The sequence below is a fragment of the Pelodiscus sinensis genome, chromosome 9, assembly GCF_052426305.1.
Source record: "Pelodiscus sinensis isolate ZL-2025 chromosome 9, ASM5242630v1, whole genome shotgun sequence".
NCBI classification, from domain to species: Eukaryota; Metazoa; Chordata; order Testudines; family Trionychidae; genus Pelodiscus; species Pelodiscus sinensis.
The window spans coordinates 10,965,862-10,992,522 of NC_143060.1; the positions used below are offsets into that span (position 1 = coordinate 10,965,862).

Below are 26,661 nucleotides of genomic sequence, written 5' to 3' on the forward strand. Positions count from 1 at the left end.
CCGCAAGGGGTGCTAGTTTTTAAACTGTCTTCCCTTGCAGACCAGCTACCACCTGGCACCCTGCGCTGCTGCCTCTGATACAGGGTGCAGAGACAGCAGCACGGAGTGGCAGGGGGGCTCCGTGGGAGTGAGGCCAGAGCACATTGGCTGCCAGCCCTGCACCCAGGGACTAGAGAATAGTCAACTAACCAATAAAAATTTGTTAGGTTACTTGACTATTCATTTACTGATATTTAACATTCCTATTTCCTGCCTGTTGCCTCGGCCCCAGGGGGATCCACAGCCACGCTGTGGCTTCCCAGCCCTGGGAACTATTGCAGAAACATGGGGAGAAGAGTGGGGAAGAAGGAAATGTATGGAAAGTGTGATCATTAAGCATTCATAGCACCTTACAGGTAATTAAGACAAGGTTGTAAAATTATTGATTAAATCTAAATCTGAAGATAGAGAAACTAACTATAACAAGAAAAGATCAAAACATGAAGATAGATGACTGCTGCTGCAAGAGCACCATATTAAAAAAACCACACACACACACAGCCCCCCACAAGCTGTGTTTTGGTTTTGTTCAAAGAAACAAAAGTTGTTAAATTTCACGAGTCCAACAGTTCTATAGCTAAAAAGTCTCAGAGGGCTAGCCATGTTCTCCTTGTTTTTGCAGATACAGGCGTCCTGTGGCATCTTAGAGACTGAAAAGATTTATTCGGGCATAAGCTTTTTTGGGTAAACCCCACTTTACCCATGAAAGCTTATGCCCTAATAAATCTGTTCAGGCTCTACGGTGCCATGGGATGCCTCGTTATTTCTCTAGCTAGAATGTGATTTCTTTAATACTCATTCTGCCTCATTTCAGTTTGCTTTCAGATTGTTGAGAGATCAGAATTTTGCAAATCCACTTACAATCTATTCCATGAAATTTCCAACAGCAATTTGAGAGTTATTGGCTTCTCTTTCTATCCAAAAAAAATAAAACCTGAAGATTAACTATTACCTGTTCTTGGTAATGAAATTCATTAGCTTCAATCTTCTGGATCTCTTCCCAAATTCTGTAAGAGGAAAAAAGGAGTTTCCCTGATTACCTTGCATCATTTCTAGACAAGATACCAGAGTAGATATTCAAGTTAGTTTCTTCGCAATAATAATTGTTCAGATATCTATGAGACCTAGTAACCTGATGAAAAGTGTACTTGAAATACACATATCACTCCTTTTATGTTGGAATCTCAAAGCACTATACCTTTGTTAAGTTTGCCCTCAATATTCCTGCAAATCAGCCCCTTAATAAAGATGGAAACAGTCAAGATGCGATAGCAAGTTAGTGGAAGAACTGAAAACAGAACCTAGAACTCCTGACTTTTAGTCTCAGACTAACTACTATACCACATTCAGAAATGCTTGAGCTTACTATTTGGTAAGGATGCATCATGCAGGGAATTCTTTAACAATTCCCTCAGAACAGAACTCTTCACTTTTTGCTTGTGTGTCTCCCACTAAGGGAATGAATATCTACATGCCAAGTTATACCAGTTTAACTATACTATTGTTTTAAAATAAATATAGTTAAACCAGTGTGAAAGGCTGTGTGGACACGTATTTCTGTTTAAAACAGGCTTGCTTGGTCTACCTTAAGGCTGCTAGGAACAATTAAGTTATCGTAAAAGGATGCAACACTACAAATTATTTAAATGGTTACCTTTTATCTGGCCCTCTTTTCTGTAACATCTTCAGATACTGAAATACGACATGTGCAACCTGAAGACAAAGACAAACTGATGAAGTTCTTTTGACAAAGAAAATTACCAAAATGATCTGAAATCCAAGCTGTTATAAGGTATACCTCATAAAAGTGCTTGTAACCTTCATCAGTCAAAGTCACAGAAATGCTAAAGATAGAGTAGGTGGAGTTTTGTTCAAATCCTGTCTCACCATTTCCTCCATATAACGCAAGAGCCCAAAATCTATTGAAGAATCAAACCTAGTATCAATTATTACAGTTAAAAGCTATCCTGAAGAAATAACAGTACTCTGATTTGAGCTCATTTCTGACTTGTGTAATTGAAAGTCCTTCAGACAGTCCTTTAAAATGATACCAAAACAGGCTACCAGAAGATACCTTTCTACCAAGTCACACAACATAATACAGAGCTTTGAGAAATTTAAAAAGAGAAAAAAAACATTTTAGAAGGGCAAACACCCTCTTGACATTTATTTAGCATAAGCCAAAAATACTTTAAAGAACAAATATGCTGCTGGGACAAATCATGACCACTTCATTCTCCTGGAGGTTTGATTGCATGTCTATTGTGTTTTTTTAACAAGTGTAGAGAAGAGTGCTTTTTACATTGTGTTATCCAAATATACCAGAGGAGAAGCAATGAATTTCAGGGCCCCGGTAAATAAGAAAAATAATTCACTTTTAATTTCTTTACATACAATTTGCAATTCTGAGTTTCTATCTACTCTCAACATTTAGAATTTGATAAGCATTATTAAAAAGCATTTTGTTCACGTTCAAAGTAGCTTTACCACCTCAATCCTCAACTCTAACAAAAATAGAGGGTTTCATATACAATTTTTCAGATGCAGTGTTCTGTTTCTATTACCATGACAATAAGGAAGTAAATTCTCAGAGTATCCTGCAATAATTAACATGGCTGTCACCAACTTGAAAAGGAATCACCATGAGAATTTGCCTCAATCTTAAATCAAATTTCCCAATTATCCTAACTTCAGAATATTATTTTCCCTTTATTGCTGTGGATACTATATTGCAATCTGATCCATACTTTTTCCGAAGAAAGGAAAGAACACTCCCTTTGCCTTCATGTCCTACCAGCCAGGAGATATAGTGAAGTGGTTTCACCCTAAAACAAACAAAAAAAATTCATGACAACATGAAGTGAAAATAAAAACATTTATGGAAAGACCCCATGACACCAGACTAACTACTATTATATAACTGCCTAGTTCACCCACAGCAGTCATCTTTAAACAGCATCTCTATAAAGAGAGGTATCAAATTGAAAATACAAGTGGAATTCAGGAAGACAGGACCTAGTGACCGCAACTGAAAATTTATTAGGATGTTGACATTAACAGCCCCCATACTGATTCATCATCAATTTAAGCTACATCTATATAAAATGGATTTAAATCAGTTTCAGAGTGTTCACACACATTACTTTATTAAGATTTAAAAACACACCTTTACTTAAACCACTAACTTGCAATATGAACATATCCTAAGAGCCTCAATTATTTAGCAAATTCTCTTTTTTGCTATAATCAAGCAAGTGTCCTCAACAAAACATCGAACCCCACCTGTAATGCTGTTCCTGTGGAGGAAGTGCCCAGGTGATGCTCAATGAATGAACTTTTCTGACTGGAACAACTGAACAGGAAGAAATGTATTAATTAAATGCAGACACTCCACAACTTCTGTCTAAGTCTGATAATCAGAAGTAGCAAAATATTTTATTTATTGAAGAACATGGTGGGAAATCAGGTAAATACATTAATTCAACAAAAATGTCCATTTTAAAACAAAGGGATAATCTGCACGGTGGCATATACTTTTCCCATTTAGAACACTTAATACAGACAGAAGAGATCAATTCACTCACCTCTGTAGAGTTTGTTAAATTCTGGCGTGTCAAAAGGCTGTGTCAGGTGATCAAAATTTGGTCTGGGTAAGCCACTTAAAAATAAAATAAAAATAAAATTGAAGTATGTAGCATGATGTTTACCGGCCACAATCCAGGGCCACACAGATGCAAGTGCAAGTTGCTTTGTACTTATAATCCAAGCCCCTAGGGCAGGGGTCAGCAACCTTTTCAAATCAAAGAGCCAAACCACATCAAAATTCAGAACAAGTGGTCAACACAAAGCCAGTATAAGAATGCTTATTTACATGCCTGAAAATATAAAACTTAATACTACTAATAATGGACATGATGATTAATAATAGAATCTAAGATTCATAGAAATGGAAGGGATCTCAAGAGGTCATAGTCTAGTGCACTGCCTTCATAGCAGGACCAAGGACTCTGTAGATCATCCCTGACAGACGTCTGTCTATCCAACCTGCTCTTAAATATCTCCAATGATAGAGATTCTACAACCTCCCAAAGCAATTTTATTCTAGTGTTTAAATTAATAGCATAAATGAAACATTGTACTCAAGGACTTTATTTAAAATGGGACTTATGATGTAAACATCAAAGAAATGTGCAGCAGCAAAACTGGTCAAATTCAGCTTCATACACGTATTCAGGCTCTCTCCTATCAATCTTGAGTGCAAATTACCTTTGATGTGATTGAAAAGAGAGAAAGGCTGCTCACAATGTTTGGCTCCACATATGTGTAAGTAAGTGTAAGCTGACAATCTGCATGGTGTTGTATGTGTCAGGAAGTTCTTTCCAAGTTTGCAGAATCAGATCATCATGCTCCAATTTCTTTGTGTCAATCCATGTGTTCAGTTTTGCCAATTCAGCATGTTGTCGAGCAAGGCATTCTAAATCAGAATTCAGCTTGACCAATCTTTCCACTCAGATATCCGACTCTTTGAAATCTGCTATTTCCATTTCAAAATTGCTGACTGAGATGCCGGGAAAGACTCTCAAATCCAGTTCTCCAATGGACACATCATCAACTTAAACAGAGCACCGTGTTTGCAAAAGTCAATAAAACAAGACTTGAATGCCTTCAGGAGCTCAGAAACAAATACAGCAAGCTGCTGCAAATCAAGGCTATTTGGATTTTCTCTCTGATACGAATCATGAAACATTCATAATTTTTCAAAATGTGCCAGTCTTCCTGTGTCAATATCTTTGGATGAGAGTCAAAATTGACTATCTTCATCAAACACTGCCTGCTGCAGAGGTAGGACTGTATTTCCTTGCCCCATAGCTTAAAGTTCAACTCATTCAAATGACCAGTAATGTTGATGTGATAGTAAAACCTGGATACCCTTCATATCCAAAAATGACTTAATCTCATCAATGCAGGCAGCAAAATGAGACAAAACTTTGCAACAAGAAACTGTACATTAGTCGATCGGGGTATTCAGAATGTACTTCCTCAAGCACTGACTGAAATTGATAGCGATTAAGGGGTCAGGCAAGAATCCAACTGACAACATAACATGAATGACCAGTCAGAGTTCAGTTCCATAAGATTGTGCACCAAGTGCCTCCTGATGCACAACTGAATGAAAGTACAAAAGTGGGTGGTTCAGTTGTTCTGACAAGAGTAAGGAATCCCTGTAATTGCCGACCATGCGAGGTGCACTGTCTGTATACACAGACATAAGATTACCCAACTGTATTTCTCTCTTGTTTACAATGTTCAGTTTTACGGAGGTCTTCACCCCTTGTTTGATTTTTCACTGGTAATATCCCAATAATTTCTTCATGCACAGTATTTCCACAAATATATCCTCCTACAATACACACCTGATTAATGTCATGTGTTAGTTGTCTTGTTCAAAGCAAACAAAAAATAAGCTATAACTGAAATTTTGCATTTCATGGGCCATCATCACAACTCTGTCATGAACTGTTTTTGCTGATAATGGCATGTCTTGAATTTTCTGTAACATTTTTGTCCTTGTAAAATTTGTCAAATAGTTCATGACCAATTTTTAGAATGCATCTCTTCACGTAATCCCTGTCAGTGGAAGACTTCCCCTCTCAAATAATGCTATATGAGCCCGCAAAACTTGCGGACTTTAAGCTCCCACCTTTTTTGGACCATGCCAGCAGGCTATTTTGTCCAATGTTCCTTTTTCACTGCAGCTCCTCACAGGCTTTTCTTTGTGCATTACCCTCGGGGTATTTTGTAGCAAATGCTGCATGTTTTGTCATGAAATCTTTTAATTTTGTTTGTTTGTTTGAGAACAGTGTCTCACTACAAACGAGATAGTGTGGAGAATCCAGACCTATCCACAAATGCATACAAGTTTGTCCACTCCTTTTAAAAATGTTGGTACTCGTCATTTCTCTTCATCATTTTTACTTTTATGGGGTTATGGCATATGATGGAAGGATTTCTTGACCAATCAAATAAAAAGAGAATATGCATGACCCCCACTGAGTGGAGAGGATGGATGGTTGTTAAAATGAACAGTTAAAGGTGAAATAGATAAAATTGTGAGATGAGTAATTACATGTTTTTAAAATTATGAATTTTGCAGTCAAATTTAAAAAGTTGTGTATTTTAGGAATGACTACAGAGCCATATTTGGTTTTGTATGGAGCCATAGGTTGCAGACATCTGCCCTAGGGAATGTCTAGTCTTTTAAATGTGTGTCTGGATTATAGCACAAGATCCACACAGATCCTGAATAAAAGAACACACTACATACAACGGTTTCCTGATTACTTTCACAAACCCTGCCCTCCAAGTTTTGGGCACATCACTTATAGATGGCACAATCTCCCAAAGCTAGCAGGGAACAGAGTTCGGAGCACCTGCCGGCAAGAACGTCACAAAATCCACACGCACATCCCCACAGATAGCTATTGTTTTTACATTTAGTCATTGTTTATTGAGGGAATATTCCCTTATGAATTCAGCAATTTTAAGGTTAAGATCACTCGGATCATGTGCCCATTTTGGACAGCATGCTGTAGTGGATTATACTGTATTAGTTTGAAAAGCCACAAAATCTGTTGTAGCTATAAAGATGACAGCTAACAAGCAACACAAACTGTAATTCAGCTCTAACTTGCTGCCATTTAGCTAACAAAGCAGTGACGTAAAGTTTAGCATGATGTAACTGCAGATTAAGTTTTCCATTCAACTACAGCGAGCAACAAGGCATCAGCACAAGAATAGCAGAGGCCAGTCATGTTTTAGCATTCAGAGAGATACCAGATATCCTCTTAAATGCTCAAAACTTCATATGTAAAGACATTAACTTTTAACATGTAATTCAAACAGTAGTCAGAAGAAGATAATTTCCTCAATAATGGAAGTAACAGGACATTTAAAAAAAAAAAAAACACTAAACATTTTTGAACAGTGCATTCATAGAATTTTGTACATGTAATTTCATAGCTTTCAAATAATCAAACGAGAATCTTACTTATTTGGAATTGCAGAGAAGATCTCAGTCACCCATATTTCCAAAGTATCCAGAGTTTCTAGTAATGAGAAAGAAAAAAAAAAAGACACCTTACCGAAGGACAAAGGCAGAATCTCAGGAAAATAAGGTCAGTTTACAAATCTGGACCCATTTGCCTAAGTTAGCTTAGGGAGACAGCAGACCAGTTCTTTAAGTGTTGGAGTGCAAACATCAAAACCTATTAGGCTGACTTGGATTTTCCCAAACTCCATAAAGACTTGGCTTTGGGTCATGTCTTGATGTCGAGCTGTACCTCCTGCACCACATGCTTATTAAGAGCAGTATTAAAAGATTGGTGGTACTTGGCATGCCTATTTATAAGCATTAACAGCTTTGGGATTTGAACAGATCTAACATATGAAGCATTTTGCAATTATCCCAAAGACTGATGTGGCAGTGCCGGGGGGGGGAGGCACAGTACAAAATTATTTCACCACTGAAAATATTATCACTTTCACCTGCCTTCAGTTGTGATGTATGCCTTGCAGTTTTGCCCAGGAGAAACCCATAATTCTGGGGGTAGGGGGAGAAAGGGAGGGTGTAAATCACAGAATCTTTAATCTCCACACAGAGAAGACAGATCCTCTGTGTTAAGATCTCACCTGAAAAAACACACAAAAAATAGCTGCTGGAAATCAACGTAAGGATACCAAAGGCAGGTGAAAGAGTCATGCTGGGATTCAAGCCTGCGGTTCTCTGGTTAGGTATTTCACAAATCATGGTGAGATCATTCCCATATACTAATTTAAATGTTTAAAAGCTATGCACACAGATGCTTTCTTGATAAGTTTGTAGAAAAATACAGACTACATAATGCTTCATATCTGTAAACAGATGGGGCTAGAGCTGAGGTGAGATTGAAACAGACCACTATTTCAAAGTAACATATAACCGACTAACAAAAGCAACAAATGCAGTTACCTTTAGACTGGACGACTAAAGTCATATAGTGAGCAGAGTAATAGCGCTGCCAGAAATCCCTCAGCCTGGTATAGGTATCAATATTATTCATTTTAGGTTCATGTTTGAGGGTCTCTGCATTGCCTGTAAAAATTTCCAAGAAATGGTCAGTTACTTGGATACTGATATGCCAGAGTCCCATTTACCATATGATCACAGGACCCAGTCTTGGACTCTAGGAGTACCAAAAACTCCAAGTAAAAGTCAACAGGAATTCTCCATATGCCAAGGATGCAGGATCTGGCACAGAGTGCTCTAATGCCATAAATGCACAAAGGCAGGTCAATTTTTAAAGTAATGTTAAAGTTCATATTAACCCCATAGAAGCAATTGTCAGGAAAATGAGAGTTAAAGGAACATTGAAGTTACTAAGTAAAAACCGTATGAAATGTTACAAGTAACAAAGACTGCAGGAAAAAGTATTCTCTGCATTTTGCAGCATGTTCACTTTGTGCACTGGATAGCTCTTGGTGTATGGCCTTCATCGTTTCCCCTATATATGTGACTATCTCCCCCACTGCAAAAGTAATTAAAAAAAGAAAAGAAAACGTGACTGTAGAACTGCATCAGCTGTTAGGAAAGATTCAGCTGTAGATGTACCACATGGACCAAAACTCTGTTTTTGTACCTGACTGGATTCCAAAACTGACAGGATTTAAGATAAGCACTACCTTGAAACTTATGCACAGCAGCACACAGGAGAGCTCTACAGAGACCATATAAAGTTAATTCTCTCCTACCCACAAGACTGTGGAGTACCAGTGAAGTAATATTTCAGAAGCTGCGGTAGCAGCTGAGACTGAACCAACTCCTACCCCAAGATTCAGTCCTTGTGAGCCCAAATATAACTTTCTTTGGCATGTGGATACACATTTTTCCAAGGAATTTTAATGGAAAAGAAAAGAGGTTATGCAAACCAGAACTTCCCTAGGGGCATCACAAATACATGAACACAAAATGACCATGAATTTGAACATTAGCTAGACTAATAACAATCATTCATTAACATCAGGGCTACTACTGAAAATACATTAAACTGATGTTGCCCTTTCCCCCCCCCCCCCCAAAGTGTTTTGCTGTATTCAGAATGAAGAACACATTTCACACATTTCAAGTGCCATCAAATTTTAGTTCAACTGCCACTACAAATAATCCCATATTATTAAGACTTATTTCCTTTTCTATACCCCATAGTCGATTAAGTCTTAAAATATCAGGGAAGAACGTACCCCAAAAGAATTTCTTCATAGGATGCCCAGGCCTCGCAAGGCTTCCAAACAGCATTTCCTTTCTGTTTGCATCGGAAGGTCTTGCCAATTGATACTCTGTTAAAGAATTAGCATTGTATGAAACATCACCATGTGAAGCAACGTTCCAACGTAACTAACACTAACCTTTGAAAGGGACACGCATTTACCAGGTTCATGAAGTAGCAACGAAGCAGCCAAACTACACCACGTGGCCCCCATGCTCAAAATGGACACAAGAGCAGAGAGCAAAACCTCAGTTTTTTCTCAGAAGCCAAGAATGGGGAGGCAAGGAGATATGCAGTGCACAACCTTGCAATATCTTACATGCCCTCAACTTACATTTAGTGGAAATGAAAGGCCTGTGACACCTTGCAAAATTGGGTCTTGACAAACAAAGTGCAACAAATAAGTTCAATATTAATATTTTGTAGTCTATATAAATTGATCTATCCTAAAACTCTAGCAGGATTAAGAAATTAAGAGATCGAACACTGAGTTAATGAAGGGTAATGGTTCTTAGATTGTATAAAACTTTGTTAATAACAAACTTAACTCAGCCCCCTAAGAAGCACTTCAGAGAAAAGTGGTCCTTATTAAAGATCCTATTGTCCCACCTTCCCCACCAAGGGATGGGATGAGAAAGTTCACAAAGCAAATTTGAAGTCTTCTAACAAGATCAGGGAAGACCAGATTATCATTCCAAACTTAAAAACAAGCACAAAATATATATTTCTCCTCTTCTTCCCTCTCCCTCCCCCTCTCATGTATCAGAAGACCATGAAAAAAGCAACAAATCTTTTTCAACTCATTGCAGATTACTTCTAACCTTGTTTTCTTTCATTAAGTACAAGTTTTGTTTTGCTTCCTTGATTTAGCAAAGCTTTCAGGTATACTTCTGGCTGTTCTATTTAGTGACTTATCAGAAGCTTTGGTTCTTCCTGCCCAGATGGAAACTGCTTTTGGCTTTATTAGAATATGTGGCGGATGAGAAGTAGAGCCTATAGACTATGTTTGAAGTAGGGATGTTAAGGACTAATCGACTATCCAATAAGCAAATGCTTATCTGATAGTCGACTAGTCACTCTGCTCCCTCCCCTCTCTCTCTATCTGATAGAGGCAACCGGGGGGGGGGGGGGGGGGGGGGGGGGGTACTTCAAAGCAGCAGTGCCACTAGAACCCAGGGTCAGCTGCTCTGTGTGGTGCTGCCACTTTGAATGCCGCAGGGAGCCGGGCATCAGGCTCCTCATGGCATTTCAAAGTGGCAGCGCCACTTGGAGCCCAGGATCAGCTGGGGACTCCCCAGCTTACCCTGGGCTCCGTGCAGCCCTGCCACTTTGAAACACCACAGTGGAGTTTCAAAAGGGCAGCATCGCCCTATCGAATATTTGATTAGTCAATTACATGACACTTAACATCCTTAGTTTGAAGAAATCAGAGTCTAAATAAATTCAGTACTTAAGTGGTGAGTTTTGTAATATATTGTTATACCAGGCACCAAATAAACATTCTGAAGAACAAAGAGGATGGGGGGGAAAATACTGCTGAGAAGAACATTACTCTTACCACTGTCTACAGCCTCAACTTCCCGGTCAATTGCATCTCTGATCATTAGTGGGTGAATGAAGAACTGTGCCCACCTTAAATAAAAAAAAAAAATACATTTTTGACAATTTATTAGTAAGCAGAACAAGATTTTCAATTCCAAATAAATCCATTTGTGATAAAAATCCACTGTTTTTACATTTAGAATGTGCAATAAGTCAGAAATGCTTTAATTCTAAACTATACATTTTCACCCATTGAAGCTTTTATAAAAACATATGAAATCAATTCATGAGTATTTTTTTAAAATCAGAAGGCAGGCCCATTCTTGGAGCAGAAGTCTGTTGGTAGAACTCGGTAATAAAGAACACACAGCTATCTTGCCTTTCCATCCTAAGAATGATCATATCAGTGGCCCATCTAGCCTGATTGTATCTCCAACAGCAGCCACCAGTACCAGATGCAAAGTCAGGGATTAAGTATAGATATTTTAAATTAAAGATGACAATATCAATGTATCCATTAAGGATGTAATCAGTGTTCCCTCTAAGATTTTCCATCCTTGAGCGGGTTGAAATTTGTGCGCAACAACAATATTGAGTTAGTGTGTGGATGTGCACCCACCAGTGCAAATAAAAACCTATATTTTTAATAATCCATACATGTGGAAGAAAATATATTAAAACAAGGTATCATTAACAAGGAGCAATACATATGATTATGTAATACTAAAATCAAATAAAAAGAAAATTATAACTACCCTTGGCAGAAGAAATGGGTTGTGCCCACAAAAGCTCATGATACTATTTATATATTTTTGCTAGTCTCTAAGGTGCTACCGGACCATTGTTGGTTTTTAAAGGTTTATTTTTTTAGTTACAAAGTAACACGGCTACCCCTCTGAGACCCTGGAGTATATGTACAGTAAAACTCCATTGGTCCGGCATCTGATGCTCCGGCACTCCTGATGGTCCGGCACCATCAGGAACCCGGAAGTGCTCTGGGCAGCCGGACCACTGGAGCTGCTCTGCCCCCGGCTTCCCCGATTCAGCCACTGCTAAAACTGAATCCCATAGCGCTGTCCCTCGGGGCTGTGGGACCAACCCGGCAGCACCCCAGCTGTCCCCAATTAAGCCGCTGCTGAAACTGACCAGCGGCTGACTCCAGAAAGCCCGGGGCAGACCAGCTCGAGTCAGCCGCTGATCAGTATCAGCAGTGGCTGACTTGGGAACACCTGGGGGGCTCCCGGGTTGGTCCAGTAGCACCGAGGAGCAGCACTACTGGACCAACCCGGCAGCACCCCAGCTGCTCTGCCCCAGGCGTCCCCAAGAGCAGCTGGGGTGCTGCCCGGTTGGTCTCGCCGCGCCAAGGGTCGGCGCTACCGGAGCAACCCGGCAGCACTCCAGCTGCTCTGCTGCAGGCGTCCCCGATTCAGCTGCTGCTGAAACTGACCAGCAGCAGCTGAATCAGGGACGCCTGGGGCAGAGCCCAACTATCGGAAGGGGGGGGCTATGAGGGGTCTAGGGTGGCATCCCCCTAACCCCAGACTCCTCATAGCCCCCCCTTCCGACAGTCCGGCAAATCTGATAATCCAGCGCCCCCTGGTTCCTAAAGGTGCCGGATTATCGGAAGTTTACTGTATCATCATCATCCTTTCTAACAGACAGATACAAATTTCAAAGATCTTGCAAATAAGGTTTCATCCTACAAAACAGCTAGTATCACACCTAGTACTTCCTACTTCTGACTCATAAGAGACAGAATTCTACCAGATAGCAAAGATCTGGCCTTAATGCAATACAGCAGTGATCCCCAACCTTTTGGGGCTGCCGCGTGCCCGGGGCGCAAGAATGGCTTGGACTGGCCCTGGTCACTCGGTGGGCACACACAAATGCACCAGCAGGCGCCATGGCGCCCACGGGCACAGTGTTGGGGACCACTGCAAGACAGTTTACCATGTATTAATTAGTAACACAATATTTTTAAATAATCATTAAGTTCAGAGTTTTAGATATCTGCAACACTCAAAAAAATTATGTTAAAAGAATCTTTTTTTCTCTCTTACCTTAAGCCATTAACATCTATGTAAACTTTGTCTGAAATGTAATCATGCAAATGTGCTGGCAGATACACCCTCCTCCCCATGTAGCCTGCTTTACATTAGATTATATCCTATGGTACTAAAATAAGTCCTCCCTCCCTTAACTGCCTAAGATAATATCTACACAACAGATTTACCAGAGGCTCCAGCTTGTACTGTTCCAAGGAAACACAAAGCTTCACAATCATTTTACACTTCAATCCAAAGTGTTGTGTTCCACCTCTCACAATGTCACCTCACAACATGGGGTTATTTCCCTTTCCCCAAAAATCCTTACTGTAGGGGTAAACTGAGGCAGTCCATGGTATCTTGCTGAGAACTAAGAACTCAAATCCTAAAGCATTAGTCCAGACTTAGGAAGCATACAGACAGGCAGTAACTGTGACCCTGGTTCTCCGGCAACTACATTCCAAAGGGGTCTCACTCTGGTAAGGCCAGGCTGGTACCAGCCAGGCTGGTACCAGCCAGGCTGTGCAGTTTTTCCTCACTGTCTCCTGTAATTCCAGATAAATCAGCTTGGATCCCAAGGACAGTACCAATGCGATAAAGTAGTCATCTCACAGTAGACACATCACAATTTCAGCAAAACAAGTTAACATCAACATGTCCATTTTGTTTATGTTGGTTCATTTAGCTTGTTAGGAATAACTACACGTGTTAGTGATAACATGTTTAATTGGCAATGGGCGGAGATACTGTGTAACCTTTGTAGTTCATTGGCTTATGTGCTCATCTAATTTCCGCTGCTAAACCTATCAAATCACTTCCCCTCCGCTCATCTGCTGCCGATATCATCTAATGTATGTTTTGGTTAAGTTAGTGCTCTCCAGGTTAACCCCTGGTTGGTACTCCACCAGCGCTGGTGTTCAATAAATCTTCAGCTTGTTTTCACCTGCACCCAGTGTGTCCTGAATTATTCCCTACACTTACCAGCTGTCTTGATTTAACAGGAAGACCCCTCCCCCCCGACTCATTTGCAGCCTCTGCACATATAGACTATGACTGTCCTATTTTGGGCAGCCAGGGAAGGAAGTTTTCCAAGCATGGAAAAGGGGGATGTGGGGCAGAGGGCTAAAGTGATCAGAGAGATGGCTGAAACGGGGGGGAGGGGGGGTTTCCATTTTCAGTGAAACGGCAAGAAGTTTGGTCTTCTCACTGGTGAGATGCTGACCTGATTTTAAACGGGATGAAAGTATGAAAGCACAGGAAGGGGGAAGAGAGAGGTATTGTCTTGTTACCATGGAGAGAGGGGAGGGAAAGAGTGGTGAAAAGTGGCAAGAGAAGGAGGAAAATAAGAGGCAGAGAAGTAAAGTAAAATGTCCTGTTCTGAACGGGCAGCAGAGGAGGGGACACAGGGAAACACAGGGGATCCCTGCCCAGCCAATTCCCCAATGGGAGGGATACGGGATAAGCAGGAAGGAGCAGAAATCTGCTGCACTGTTAGCAGTTTGCAGGGCAGGGAACATTTGGGAGCATAGAAGAGAAGTTGACTTGATCTGGCACTGCCTGTAAATACCCAGCTTTTCTGGCTGGTGGCAGGCAATGAAGCACCAATCCCTCCTCCGCTTCAGCTGGCAGCTTCACCATGATCTGGGTCACATGATCTCCCAAGTATTTCCTGCTTCCCTGATTGGAGAACTTGCTCACCTCCAGTGAGTACAGACCCTGGGCGGGGAAGGGAGTGAGAAAACAGGACCAGAGTAGAGGCTGGAGCCAGTACAGCAGGCAGGCTCAGAAAAGGGCTGCACACCTGCACGAGCGCACAGCTTATGGGGAACCTTGGATGTAATAGTATAGTCAGTTAAACAATTAACCTACAAGCAAAAGCTTATTGATTAATGCTACTGGCTATGCACATCCCCTCTCCCTCCCCAGCAGCTCTGCCAGTAAGTTTTTTAGAGGGCTGGCCAAGAGCCTGGCTCAGTCCTGGCTTGTGCTGGATCCCAGGAACTATCCCGTGTGGTTCTGCAATAATACTTTCCTTGCAGAGCCACATTGGGGGTTGCCCCTGGGACCTGGCACAAGCTAGGATTGAGCCTGGTTGCCTGTTCACCGGCTCCTAAAATACTCTTAGTGCAGAGCCACAGCAGGGGTAGTTACACCAAACCTGGCACATGCTGGAACTGAGTGCTTGTAGGGCTAGCCCTTATCGATTAATTGCGTAATTGACAAAATCTGTGTCAACTACACAGTTAACATCCCCATTAGCTATGCGATTTGATCCTGAAATAACTAACAAGTCTACCTAGACATGTATTTTTAGAGACTGTTAAGAGCTCTGAGTAGGTGATCTTTTATTGAAAACTAAAACAACGATTATCTCTTTTTAAAGTCCTATTCAGCTTTTTACTGTAACATCTTGAGGGAATGTGTTCCATAAGCATATTTTGCATAGAGCAAAAGACTACGTTCTTTCATTAGTTTGTAATTTGTTGCAGTTGAATGTCATTAGTAGCAGTCACTCTCATATGAGTAAGGGTTACAAAAATAATTCCTTTTATCCCATACATTACTTTTTAGACCTCCATTATATCTTTGTCTGAACAGCCCCATTCTTCTCACTCTCTCTATACAAGAAAAATCTTAGCATACCTCTAATAATTTTATTGCTAGTTTTAAGACCCCTTTAAAATGGCCTGATCTCAACTCTTAAAAGGTTCAACTCTGCCTTTAAATGTTTGCTCATCTCCCCCAAAAAGCAGAATTCCTATTGTGTACATATTCTGGTGCAGACTTTAGCTCAATAAACATATTAAGGACTTTGATAAAAATGCTTAATTGCAATGCAGTCTACTTTCCACTTGTGGGAGGATGAGCAAGAGAAAAGAAATCTCTGTATCAAATATTTAACTTGCACTTTTCATAAAGAGAGATTCTCTCCCCCCCCCCCCCCCCCCCCCCCGATGCAGGCATCCAGTTAGACTGATGAAGCTTTATCACAAGGGTGGGGAAACTAAGGCCCGGGAGCTGGATCCAGCCCCAAGGTTAGTGTTCCAGTCCTCTCCCTCCCCCGCCGAACTGGAGCACTCAAAATCTACTACCCTGGGCCCCACACTATGATGTGCAAGAGGAATATGGAGAGTGTCTTTCTGCTCCTCAGTTGGGGGCCACCTCAGGTTTTTTTTCTTTTGCTTCTCACTTGTGTGCAACCCCTGATTCTTCTGTGGGTCAGCGGCCCCCGACCCAAAAAAAGTTCCCCATCCCTACTTTGTAGTCTTAACATGTCCTATGGCCTAGTGGTAGAAAATTAAAATGATCTTCATGGCACCAAACAGGTACTTTCTTGAATAGTATATTAAATGACAAACTAGAGTTTTTATAAGACCGAAGGTTTTTGTTTTTTTAAAAAGTCACTTAGCCAAAAGTTAAATAGCTTCAGGGGGCACATATTTAAAAGAAATAGGCCACTAAAAGATTCTAGCCGCAATTCTTTTGAGTAACTGATAAATGGAATGAACTAGAAATGGCAATAGGAGACTTGTACTACACAGTCCTAAAATAAAACTATATCTTCATCTGAAGAAAACAAAGCCCAGTTTGATAGACTTGGGCTAGCAGGCTTGCGCTAATGCCCTTAAAATAGCACAGACAGGGTTTCAGGGACAGGCTCCAAAGCCAAGGAGGGCAGACTTCAGAGCACAAACTGTTTCTTGACGCACAACTTCAGCATGCTGTCTACGTATTATTTTTAGAGTACCTGCATGAGTACCACTAGCACAAGTCTATTAACCCAGACTAGAAGGCTTGTTGCCACAGGCTATGCAAACATATGTGGGAGAAAAATCAAATAACTCCAATTGTGTCTAAAGGGGGGACTGTGCAGAAATCAAAACTCTCTAAAAGAAAACTGCTGTAAGGGTTAAAAGTTTTCCAGACCTCTCCCCCTGTATCAGAGTGAAATCAAATTAACTCTAATCAAAGACCCTTACAAATGCCTCTCTCAAATTCATGGATACTCCTAGTCTGTCACAAATCATCATGTATACTCTTATCTTTGTCAGTTTGCCTTGTAAGACTACTCACTCCACATTCTCATGTGCCTTTGTTTTGTAAAACTTACTTCTAGCACTCCTGGGGTGAACAGAAGTCTCAGAGTACAGGCAGTCCCCGGGTTACGTACAAGATAGGGACTGTAGGTTTGTTCTTAAGTTGAATTTGTATGTAAGTCAGAACTGGTACATATTGTAGGGGAAACTCTAGCCAAACATTTCTCCAGAGCTCAGTTTTATTCTCCCACACCTCACTTCCCTCAGTCCTTTATTCCCAAGCGGAGGTGTCTGCTGAGAAAAGTTCCTCCGCGTCTCCCTGGTCTGCTGGGGGGGCGCTAGCTTCGCGTCTCCTTGGTCTGCTGGGGGGAAGCAGCTAGTGCGGGGTTGCCTCACCCCGTTTGTAAGTAGGGATCCGATGTAAGTCGGATCCATGTAACCCGGGGACTGCCTGTACTTCTGCTGAGACTTTGATATGTTAAAGAAAAACAATCCACAACTGAACTGTCTAAGCATTCTGTATAAAGGAACCCAAAACCTGTAACTCAGGGCTGACTGCGATGGCTCTGCTGTCAGCCTGCATGCATGCATAATAAAGTTTTCCTTTCTAGATTTCTCTCCTGCCTCACTGATTTGACCTCCGGCCTCGGACCCTTCTGGGGGCTCTGTACCCCAGGGGAACGAGATTTCCCCCACACATACCCAGTGAAGTACTCAAGGAGCTGATAGAGGAGGTATCTGGGCCTCTAGCTATCATCTTTGGAAAATCATGGGAGACAGGAGAGATTCCAGAGGACTGGAAAAGGGCAAATATAGTGCCCATCTATAAAAAGGGAAATAAGAACAACCCAGGAAACTACAGACCAGTTAGTTTAACTTCTGTGCAAGGGAAAATAATGGAGCAAGTAATTAAAGGAAATCATCTGTAAACACTTGGAAAGTGGCAAGGTGATAGGGAACAGCCAGCATGGATTTGTAAAGAACAAATCATGTCAAACCAATCTGATAGCTTTCTTTAATAGGATAACGAGTCTTGTGGATAAGGGAGAAGCGGTGGATGTGGTATACCTAGACTTTAGTAAGGCATTTGATATGGTCTCGCATGATATTCTTATCAATAAACTAGGGAAATACAGCTTAGATGAGGCTACTATAAAGGTGGGTGCATAACTGGCTGGATAACCATGCTCAGAGAGTAGTTATTAATGGTTCACAATCCTGCTGGAAAGGCATAACAAGTGGGGTTCCGCAGGGGTCTGTTTTGAGACCGGCGCTGTTCAATATCTTCATCAACGATTTAGATATTGGTATAGAAAGTACACTTATTAAGTTTACAGATGATACCAAGCTGGGAGGGATTGCGACTAATCTGGAGGATAGGGTCTAATTCAAAATGACCTGGACAAACTGGAGAAGTGGTCTGAGATAAATAAGATGAAGTTTAATAAAGACAAATGAAAAGTGCTCCACTTAGGAAGGAACAATCAGTTTCACACATCCAGAATGGGAAGCGACGGTCTGGGAAGGAGTATGGCAGAAAGGGATCTAGGGGTTATAGTGGACCACAGGTTAAATACGAGTCAGCACTGCGATTCTGTTGCAAAGAAAGCAAACATGATTCTGGGATGTATTAACAGGTGTATTGTGAGCAAGACATGAGAAGTCATTCTTCCGCCCTACTCTTCGCTGGTTAGGCCTCAATTGGAATATTGTGTCCAGTTCTGGGCACCGCATTTCAAGAAAGATGTGGAAAAATTGGAGAGGGTCCAGAGAAGAGCAATGAGAATGATTAAAGGCCTAGAAAACATGACCTATGAGGAAAGGCTGAAGGAATTGGGTTTGTTTAGTTTAGAAGAGAGAAGATTGAGGGGAGACATGATAGCAGTTTTCAGATATCTAAAAGGGTATCATAACGAGGACGGAGAAAACTTGTTCATCTTGGCCTCTGAGGATAGAACAAGAAGCAATGGGCTTAAACTGCAGCAAGGGAGGTTTAGGTTGGACATTAGGAAAAAGTTCCTAACTGTCAGGGTGGTCAAACACCGCAATAAATTGCCCAGTGAGGTTGTGGAATCTCCATCTGTGGAGATATTTAAGAGTAAGTTAGATAAATGTCTATCAGGGATGGTCTAGACAGTATTTGGTCCTGCCATGAGGGCAGGGGACTGGACTCAATGACCTCTCGAGGTCCCTTCCAGTCCTAGTATTCTAGGATTCTATGATTAAAGTCTTTTCTCCTCTTGTAGCAAGTGCACAAATCACATTAATCCCGAGAAGAATGTACACAACCCATGACGTATAGCTACTGTCCCCAAAGACTGCAAGAGAAAGTCAGTCCTTCCATCTATGTCTCCTGTTGTGATAAGACGACCCCTAGAAGTTAAGCCATAGCAGACTCCCTTCAATCAGACCAAAACAAAGCAATGCAAAGTTACACACATGCTCCTCAAGCAGATAGTTTTTAACCTTTGTTTCGTGTGATTGAGTTACCTGTCAAGTGCTTCTTTGAAATATTTCCTCTGTACATCAAACTGGAAAACTGTCCGTTCACAGTCAGTGGAAGCATTATCACTGCCCCCATGTTTCTTCAGGAACGCATCAAACCCATTCTCATCTGGATACTTCAAACTGCCCATAAATACCACTGAAACAAAAGCATAAGAGAGATTTTTGAAGCATTTGCCTGCAGAAAGACACCTAAAAGGGTAACCGCTCAAAATGAGAAGTAATTGCATATGGATAGCCTGATTTTTCTACTGTCTTGCATTTTGTGTAGTCATTTACACCTGTAGCAAGTGAGTATAAGATCAGATACTGCCAAATAATAAAATTTTACACTAACTTGCCTCAAATATAAATAACTGTACCATGGATAAGGCACTTAAAAGCATATTTGATAACAAGTGTCATGTTTCTAAATTATTCCAGGTGTTAGGACCACAGTAACTCATCCTGCTTTTAAGCCACAACTACATTGATCTGAATCTAGTCCCAGTGGTGTCTGGCCTTTGTACAGTTATGCAAGCTGTCTAGCAGCACCGCCACTGAATTATTTGTAGACTCATCGCAGAAAAGTAGAGAGGTTTTATTGGACCAACTTCTGTTAGTGAGAAAAACAACCTTTCAAGCCACACATAGTTCTTCAGGTCTGGAAAAGGTACACCTACCATGAACAACAAAAGCTGGTCCAATAAAATCTCACCTACTGTGAACCTCTATCATCCTGGGACCAATAAGGCTGTAACTACACTGCATATAGAAAAAGGAGAGGAAGATCAGCTATAATGAAAAAAGCTCAGGATTGATGGGACATAATAACCCTAAATTTTCTTCTAGTCAAGTCAGTTTGACAGAAAAGTTAAGATTTGAACACAGAAGAAGCCTACCCTAAGAGAAAACACAAAGAATGACAACAAAAACAAAGGTTCTGGTTGTGCTTTCACATGTGCCTGATGTACATCAGTGTAATTCTACTGAAGTCAAGTTACATGGGAGCAAGAGATCATGTAAATCAAGACCAAGGATTTTTTTAAAGTGCTTTCTCTCATTTCTGGTACCACCTGTGAAAACCAAAAAGCTTATAAGATAACCTTCATTATACACTAAACAAAAACATTTTTGCTATGGTTTTTGTAGATGCTTCCCCAAATTTACATGTTTACAGAGGGGAAAGCATACTCAAAACAGCAACAAGAAAAATCTATCACCCAACTATGGCTCTCAGAAAAAAAAGTTTTGACACTTGCAATGGAGCAACTCATTGAATTAAAATGAAAGATCAAGGAAAACAATAGCTGAATTTAAAATTCTACTGGAGACCAGCACACCTAACCAGACAAAGTATAATCAAATCAAGTTGTGTGAGAAGGTGTTAGGAAGCAGTGTTCTCTTATTTGTGCACAGATAAAAAGAGTGGCATGCGTGGGCGTGTTAGAGATATTAAAATGTGTTTATTCAAGTAAACATGTAATCACTGAAAACATGGGGGGAGGATCACACATGGAAGATACAGAGGCAGCAACACAGATAGGGCAGACAGTTTGATGGGAGCCAATGTGTGTGGGGAGCCAGCTTAAAAGTGGGCTCCCACCTGCCTTCCCAACACCTCCCCCCCCGCTGCAAGCAGAAATGGGGGGCTGCTGTGTATAACTGTGCACATTAATCATCAGTTAACCGTGTACATGGTTACACAGTCACATCCCTAGTTTCTGTAGAGTGCTATAGTCACACAGATACAAAAGGCTACATTTAGACTCAGTTAATGTTACTCATACTGTCAAATACTTAAGGCCATAACAATCTAGTTAAGGAGTTAATTTGTACAACACATTTATATCGCGCGCACACGCACACACCCCTTTTTTACTATATATATTTGCATTCTCTTATTTAATTAGGTTATTCCAAAACAGTACACTCTATACTTCAATATGAAAGCAAACTGAACTTCAACTGCATTTTATATTATAAATAATATATCACAAGGTTTTAGATTTTATACAAAATAATTCTTCCTAAGAGTTCTTAAGCAAGTATTTTACATCTGGCTGGAGTTTAGCGGAGAAAAAAAATCTCAGGCACAAGCTATCTGAAATGGGAAAATAATTCTGCAGTCTAGAATGCTGCATATTTTTCAGTTAATTAGGAAAACATGAAATATAAGCAGATACTTACTGTGTTCCAGGAAGTGTGCTAATCCAGGGAGGTCTTCAGGATCAGAGAAGCTACCAACACCTACACAAAGGGCAGCTGCAGACTAGAAAATATACCTTAGTCAGCCACTTTTCAAAAGAGTATCAGATAGCAATGTCTCCCACACCTACCAAGTAGTTACCCTATTCTCCCATGAACAGTAGAGGAAAATGTACCACAACTATATTATATTTCATTCTGATGCTATTCCTGCTACAATCACTGGACAAACACTGTGTACATGAGTAAAAGCAGTCTCAAACCTGGGTAAGACATAGTGTCTCACATAAAAGTGATGAAGGCAATCTCTCTCTATATATATAGATCTCTCTCTCTGGGCGACAGAATGACATCACCACATCATCAGCATCAATAGGCTCTCTCAGCGAAGCGAAAGTGGCCAGAGAGAGGTAGGTGGGTGAGCGTAGTGAGCAGAGGGCGCAGCCCCCTAGTAAATACAAAGATAATTTAGGTAGGGGACACACACAGGAATGGAAGACTATCCTGATTGTCTGATCACAGTACTTCAGAGTTTGGGACTATGTAAGAGTCCTCTGCATAACAATTTTTCACTTTGTAGAATTAGTACATACCTGCTTTTCTGCACAACCCCTCTTTCTTGTCTCTTCCTTTTCTGCTAGTTCTTCCAATTCACTGTCGTCGGGGTCATTGAGATCCTCATCATCGCCACCATTGTCATCTTCATCATAATCATCATCATCATCATCATCATAACCTTCTTTGTCATCTTCAATTTCTGCTCCAGAGTCATCATCCTCATCACTTTCATCCTCAGATTCATCACTGTCCTCCCCCTCCGAAGACACCACAGAAGGGGCAGCGTCCATGTTATTTAAATCCGAAATCAGTAGCGCACACAAGCCATTTTGTAATTTGATGTACCTAAAAGAATAAGTATGGGAATGAAGACTTTCACTTGTTTCTGAAAACCTCTAAACCTCACAAAAAGTTTGAGTTTCTGGATTTGCAAAAAAAAAAAAAAAAAAAATCACAACAGGCTCATCAACTAAACTTCCTTAATCAAAAATATGCTAAAAGCAAAACAAATGAAGATCTAAGCAAGATGAATAGTTTTACTATGCAAACATAAAATCAAAACTTAATCTACCAGTACTTTTTTTGCCATCTAATCAAATTTGCGCTGTAGGGTCACGTGGGCTTAAATTTTATAAAGCTGCCTGCACACATTAATGCCTACATAATTAAGTCACATGCAGTTATGGATTACAAGGACCAATCCCCAATTCAGGTTTTTCAGTTCTAGGTTTATGAAGTATGAAAACAAAAAATAATAATTAAGCTAAATTACTTGATGACAGTTATCTTTATTTGAATTAATTATTGGCAAAGCATTTTTTTAAGACACAGATGTGAAATATTTCATTATTTGTCAATTACGCAGTCTAATAAAGTAGCATACAGCACGACAAGCCATATAGATATGTGAAGTATCCAGTGTTGTTGACGACCCATTGAGAGCAGACTATATGTGACAAGCATTTTAAAAATTACTGGAGAGAAATGGAAATAGCTCAAAGCACTGGCAGAAGGCAGATGAAAAATTTAGAGTCAGGTAATCAGTGAAAACTATGAGCTTATTTCCTCATATAACTTTTTATTCATCAACTATTAAATGCTGCAGTTAGGGAAAGAACTTCATAAACAGCATGCTAGATAAGTTTCCTGAAGCAAACATGCTTATAGTGAAACTAGTTTTATGCATACAGACCTCCACACCCAGAAAGCTCAGTGAAGTGAATGGGATTCCACATAACAGACCCCTATGACTGCGCAAGGGTCTATCAAAAGAGCAATTTACAGGAATGGGCCAAAATATGGTTGGGAAGTGAGCAGCAATTACCTAGATAGTTGCCAGAAATGCAGACAGTGGCCATTTATGCTAAGGACTCTATTAGGAAGACTCTCCCTTTCATTTTTCTCTCAACACATAAAAGTAACTTTTCTGGTACCTGAGGTGTTGTCTAAACTAGGAAGACAGGTGGGCTTTTTAAAAAATGGGGGACTTAGCACCTTTTGAAACTCCTAATACTTGCATAAAATACAGATTAACACCGTTAAAATCAAGTTAGCTAGTGAGGAGGGTGTCAGCCAGATAATTTTAAAATTGTTAAACTGTACCTACACTAGATGTTAAGATGGCTTTCAAACGGCTAGGTACTATGGATGCAAAACCCTGTTTAATTATTTAACTGGTTAAATGTTCTGCTTAACCAGTTAACTGCTTAAACAGAAGAGGGCGGGGCTGGAGCATCCCCCACCCCCAGCGTGGCATAGTGGGCTTTGTCCCATCCCCCCCCCAACCAGGGGGTGAGGGAGCTATCCTAGCCAGGTTGGGCCGCCAATTAACCGTAAGCAGTAAGCATCACCAGTTGAGGGTGATGCTTACCAGTTAACCATCCATATCCCAATTTAGTGCCTGTATTTAAATAAATAAATACCCCCACCCGCCACACACACACCCTTCTTAGTTTAAACAGATCCAGAAAAGTGCCTCATTAGTCAGATATCATGTGCCACCATTAGAAGGGCCACTTAGCCACGTCCACGGAAGTATTCAGTCTTACCTCCTTGAAGCAAATGCCTGGCTGAATTCACGGAGTATTTATACATGAAAGTAACTCCACATGTTCTACATCAGGTAGTAGTTTATGCTGCAGGCTCTATGTGAGCAAGGTACTCGAAGTGCTAAGTCACACACTCCCCAGACTGGTTTCCCTCTTGCTTGACAGAACTAGATTTCACTGCGTCACTAGCAAACTCGAAAATTTAGGCCAGGTCTATTACAAATTTTTTGCCTGATCAGCAGTGTTGGTTTTGAGAGGGCGAGGAGGAGAGATAACAATTCTATACCTACAAAATCCCTAGTGTAGAGGCACTTACAACTTACACCAACATGCTTTTGCCTACATAGCTTCTTTTACACAGAAAACTGATATAGTTATACTGCCAAAAACACTTTTCCCCCACTTTCTGAAAGTACAAAGCTGTATCTACATGAAGGCCAGTTCTACGGGGTAAGGTCCAACTAAGGTACACAACGCCAGCTACATGAATTACATAGCTGGAATCAATGTACATTAGGTCGAGTTGTCACTGTGTCTTCACTGCAGGGGAGCAACAGGAGAAACTCTCCCATCGAATCCCTTTATGCTCCTTCATCCTGTGGAGCACCAGAATCGATGAGAGCATGATCGGCACTTGACGTAGCAGGTCTTTACTAGACCTGCTAAATCAACACCCAGGGGATCTATCCCTGCATCACTGATTTCACAATAAGTGTAGAAAAGGCCTAAGACAGTTTATTTGTTCAGCTATAACAGCAATTTTTTTTGGTTTAGAATAGAGATGTGAAGAACTAGTCAACTATCCAATGAGCAAATACTTATCGGATAGTCAACTAATCACCTCCCCCACCCCCCCACTTGCTGCCTCTATGAGATAGAAGCCAATGGGGCTGGGAGGAGGGAGAGAAAGAGGAGGGTACAGTAATTACTCATTTAACACTATAGATATGTTTCAGAAAATGATCATGTTAAGTGAAAACATGTTATGCGGGGTCAATTTTCCCATTGGAAATAATGGAAAAGGTGGGGGTTGCATTTCAAGCGGTGGCGTCTGTTGAGACCAGGACATAAGGTTGGGAGGAAAAAGGGGACTGCGTTACAGCAGAGAGGGGAGGTGTTTGGCTCTGGGGAAGGGAAGGAAAGGGGAGGGGGATTGGATTGGGAGTATGCCGCTGTGACAGGTCTGCCAGGACCCGCACTGTGTCCGGTGAGGGAGGGAGGAGGTCACCAGAGAACAGAGTGGTGAGTGGCGAACCCTCCACCACTTTGCAGGAAGGCAGGGGAATCCTGCGCAGCCGTCGGCCTGCAAGCGGGAGTGGAGGAGAGGGAGCAAGGCATCTGGCAAGGGGGAGTCAGCAGGGAACGGCGCAGCGAGCAGCAAACCCTCCGCCACTTTGCAGGGAGGTGGGGGAAGCCCCGCGCAGCCACTGGCAAACAGGCCGGATGGGGAAGTCGTGCAATTCAAAAAACGTTCCCCAAAAAAATTGTGCTATCACGAAAACATGTTAAGCGGGCACATGTTAAATGAGGAATTACTGTACTTCAAAGTAGCAGCGCCACACAGAGCCCAGGGTCAGCTGCTCTGTGCAGCGCTGTCACTTTGAATGCTGCAGGGAGCCTGGCTTCAGGCTCCTCCTGGCATTTCAAAGCAGCAGTACAGCATGAAGCCTGGGATCAGCTGGGGATTAGGCAATTACCAAATACTTAATCTTAGTTTAGGGCTGACCTTACATTTTGAACCCTGAAAATATAAGACACAGTGACAACACAGTAACAGATAAGGCTTGCAAGATACTGCCAACCCTATCACTAACTTTGACATTGCACTGCCCTCAAAAAAAATTTTTAGGGATAAATGTGGGTCAGAAATCACCAATGGGGTGTCAGATACTGCAAAAGCGGCGAGCAGTCCTGCGGCACCTTATAGACTAACTGAAGCGTAGGAGCATAAGCTTTCGTGGGCAAAGACCCACTTCGTCAGATGACTCCTCGCCTCTTTTGCAGATTCAGACTAACACGGCTACCCCTCTGATACGTGACACATACTGTACTCCATTTAATGATAACCATTTGGCTGCATATGTTTTATGCTGTGCTAGCTCTGCAAAGGTAGCCAGCCCAGCAGACTCCAAGAAAGACCCCAAAGACCTGAAAATCAGATAAGGATTGAAGGCACCAGGCCAGGTTTATTGTCAAACAAAACAGACTCCAGCTCCCCAAATCAGATATCTGTAGTTCTGCTAGTACATACGTGCCCCCAACAATGGACTTGGTGCAGTTAATAACATGGGCACCCTAGGCCAGATAAAGCCAGCCCCTCCAGACATCTTTATACATAGGTGCAAACAAGTTGCATATCACTCTTGACATATAAGGCTGTCATCCTCTGACACTACCT

General features: G+C 41.2%; 1 protein-coding gene across 1 annotated transcript in view; it reads right to left on the reverse strand.

Annotated features, from left to right (window-relative positions):
* Window positions 1-26,661, reverse strand: part of NRDC (nardilysin convertase) — a 47,289-nt gene that overhangs the window by 19,024 nt on the left and 1,604 nt on the right. The window contains exons 2-14 of the mRNA XM_006126447.3: window positions 22,251-22,560; window positions 21,640-21,721; window positions 19,456-19,609; window positions 10,900-10,973; window positions 9,316-9,411; window positions 8,048-8,170; window positions 7,088-7,145; window positions 3,624-3,697; window positions 3,322-3,391; window positions 2,787-2,864; window positions 1,838-1,958; window positions 1,694-1,752; window positions 992-1,046 (exon numbers count right to left, since the gene is read on the reverse strand). Coding sequence (XP_006126509.3) covers window positions 992-1,046; window positions 1,694-1,752; window positions 1,838-1,958; window positions 2,787-2,864; window positions 3,322-3,391; window positions 3,624-3,697; window positions 7,088-7,145; window positions 8,048-8,170; window positions 9,316-9,411; window positions 10,900-10,973; window positions 19,456-19,609; window positions 21,640-21,721; window positions 22,251-22,560 — 1,354 coding nt within the window. The remainder of the gene's footprint in view (window positions 1-991; window positions 1,047-1,693; window positions 1,753-1,837; window positions 1,959-2,786; window positions 2,865-3,321; window positions 3,392-3,623; window positions 3,698-7,087; window positions 7,146-8,047; window positions 8,171-9,315; window positions 9,412-10,899; window positions 10,974-19,455; window positions 19,610-21,639; window positions 21,722-22,250; window positions 22,561-26,661) is intronic.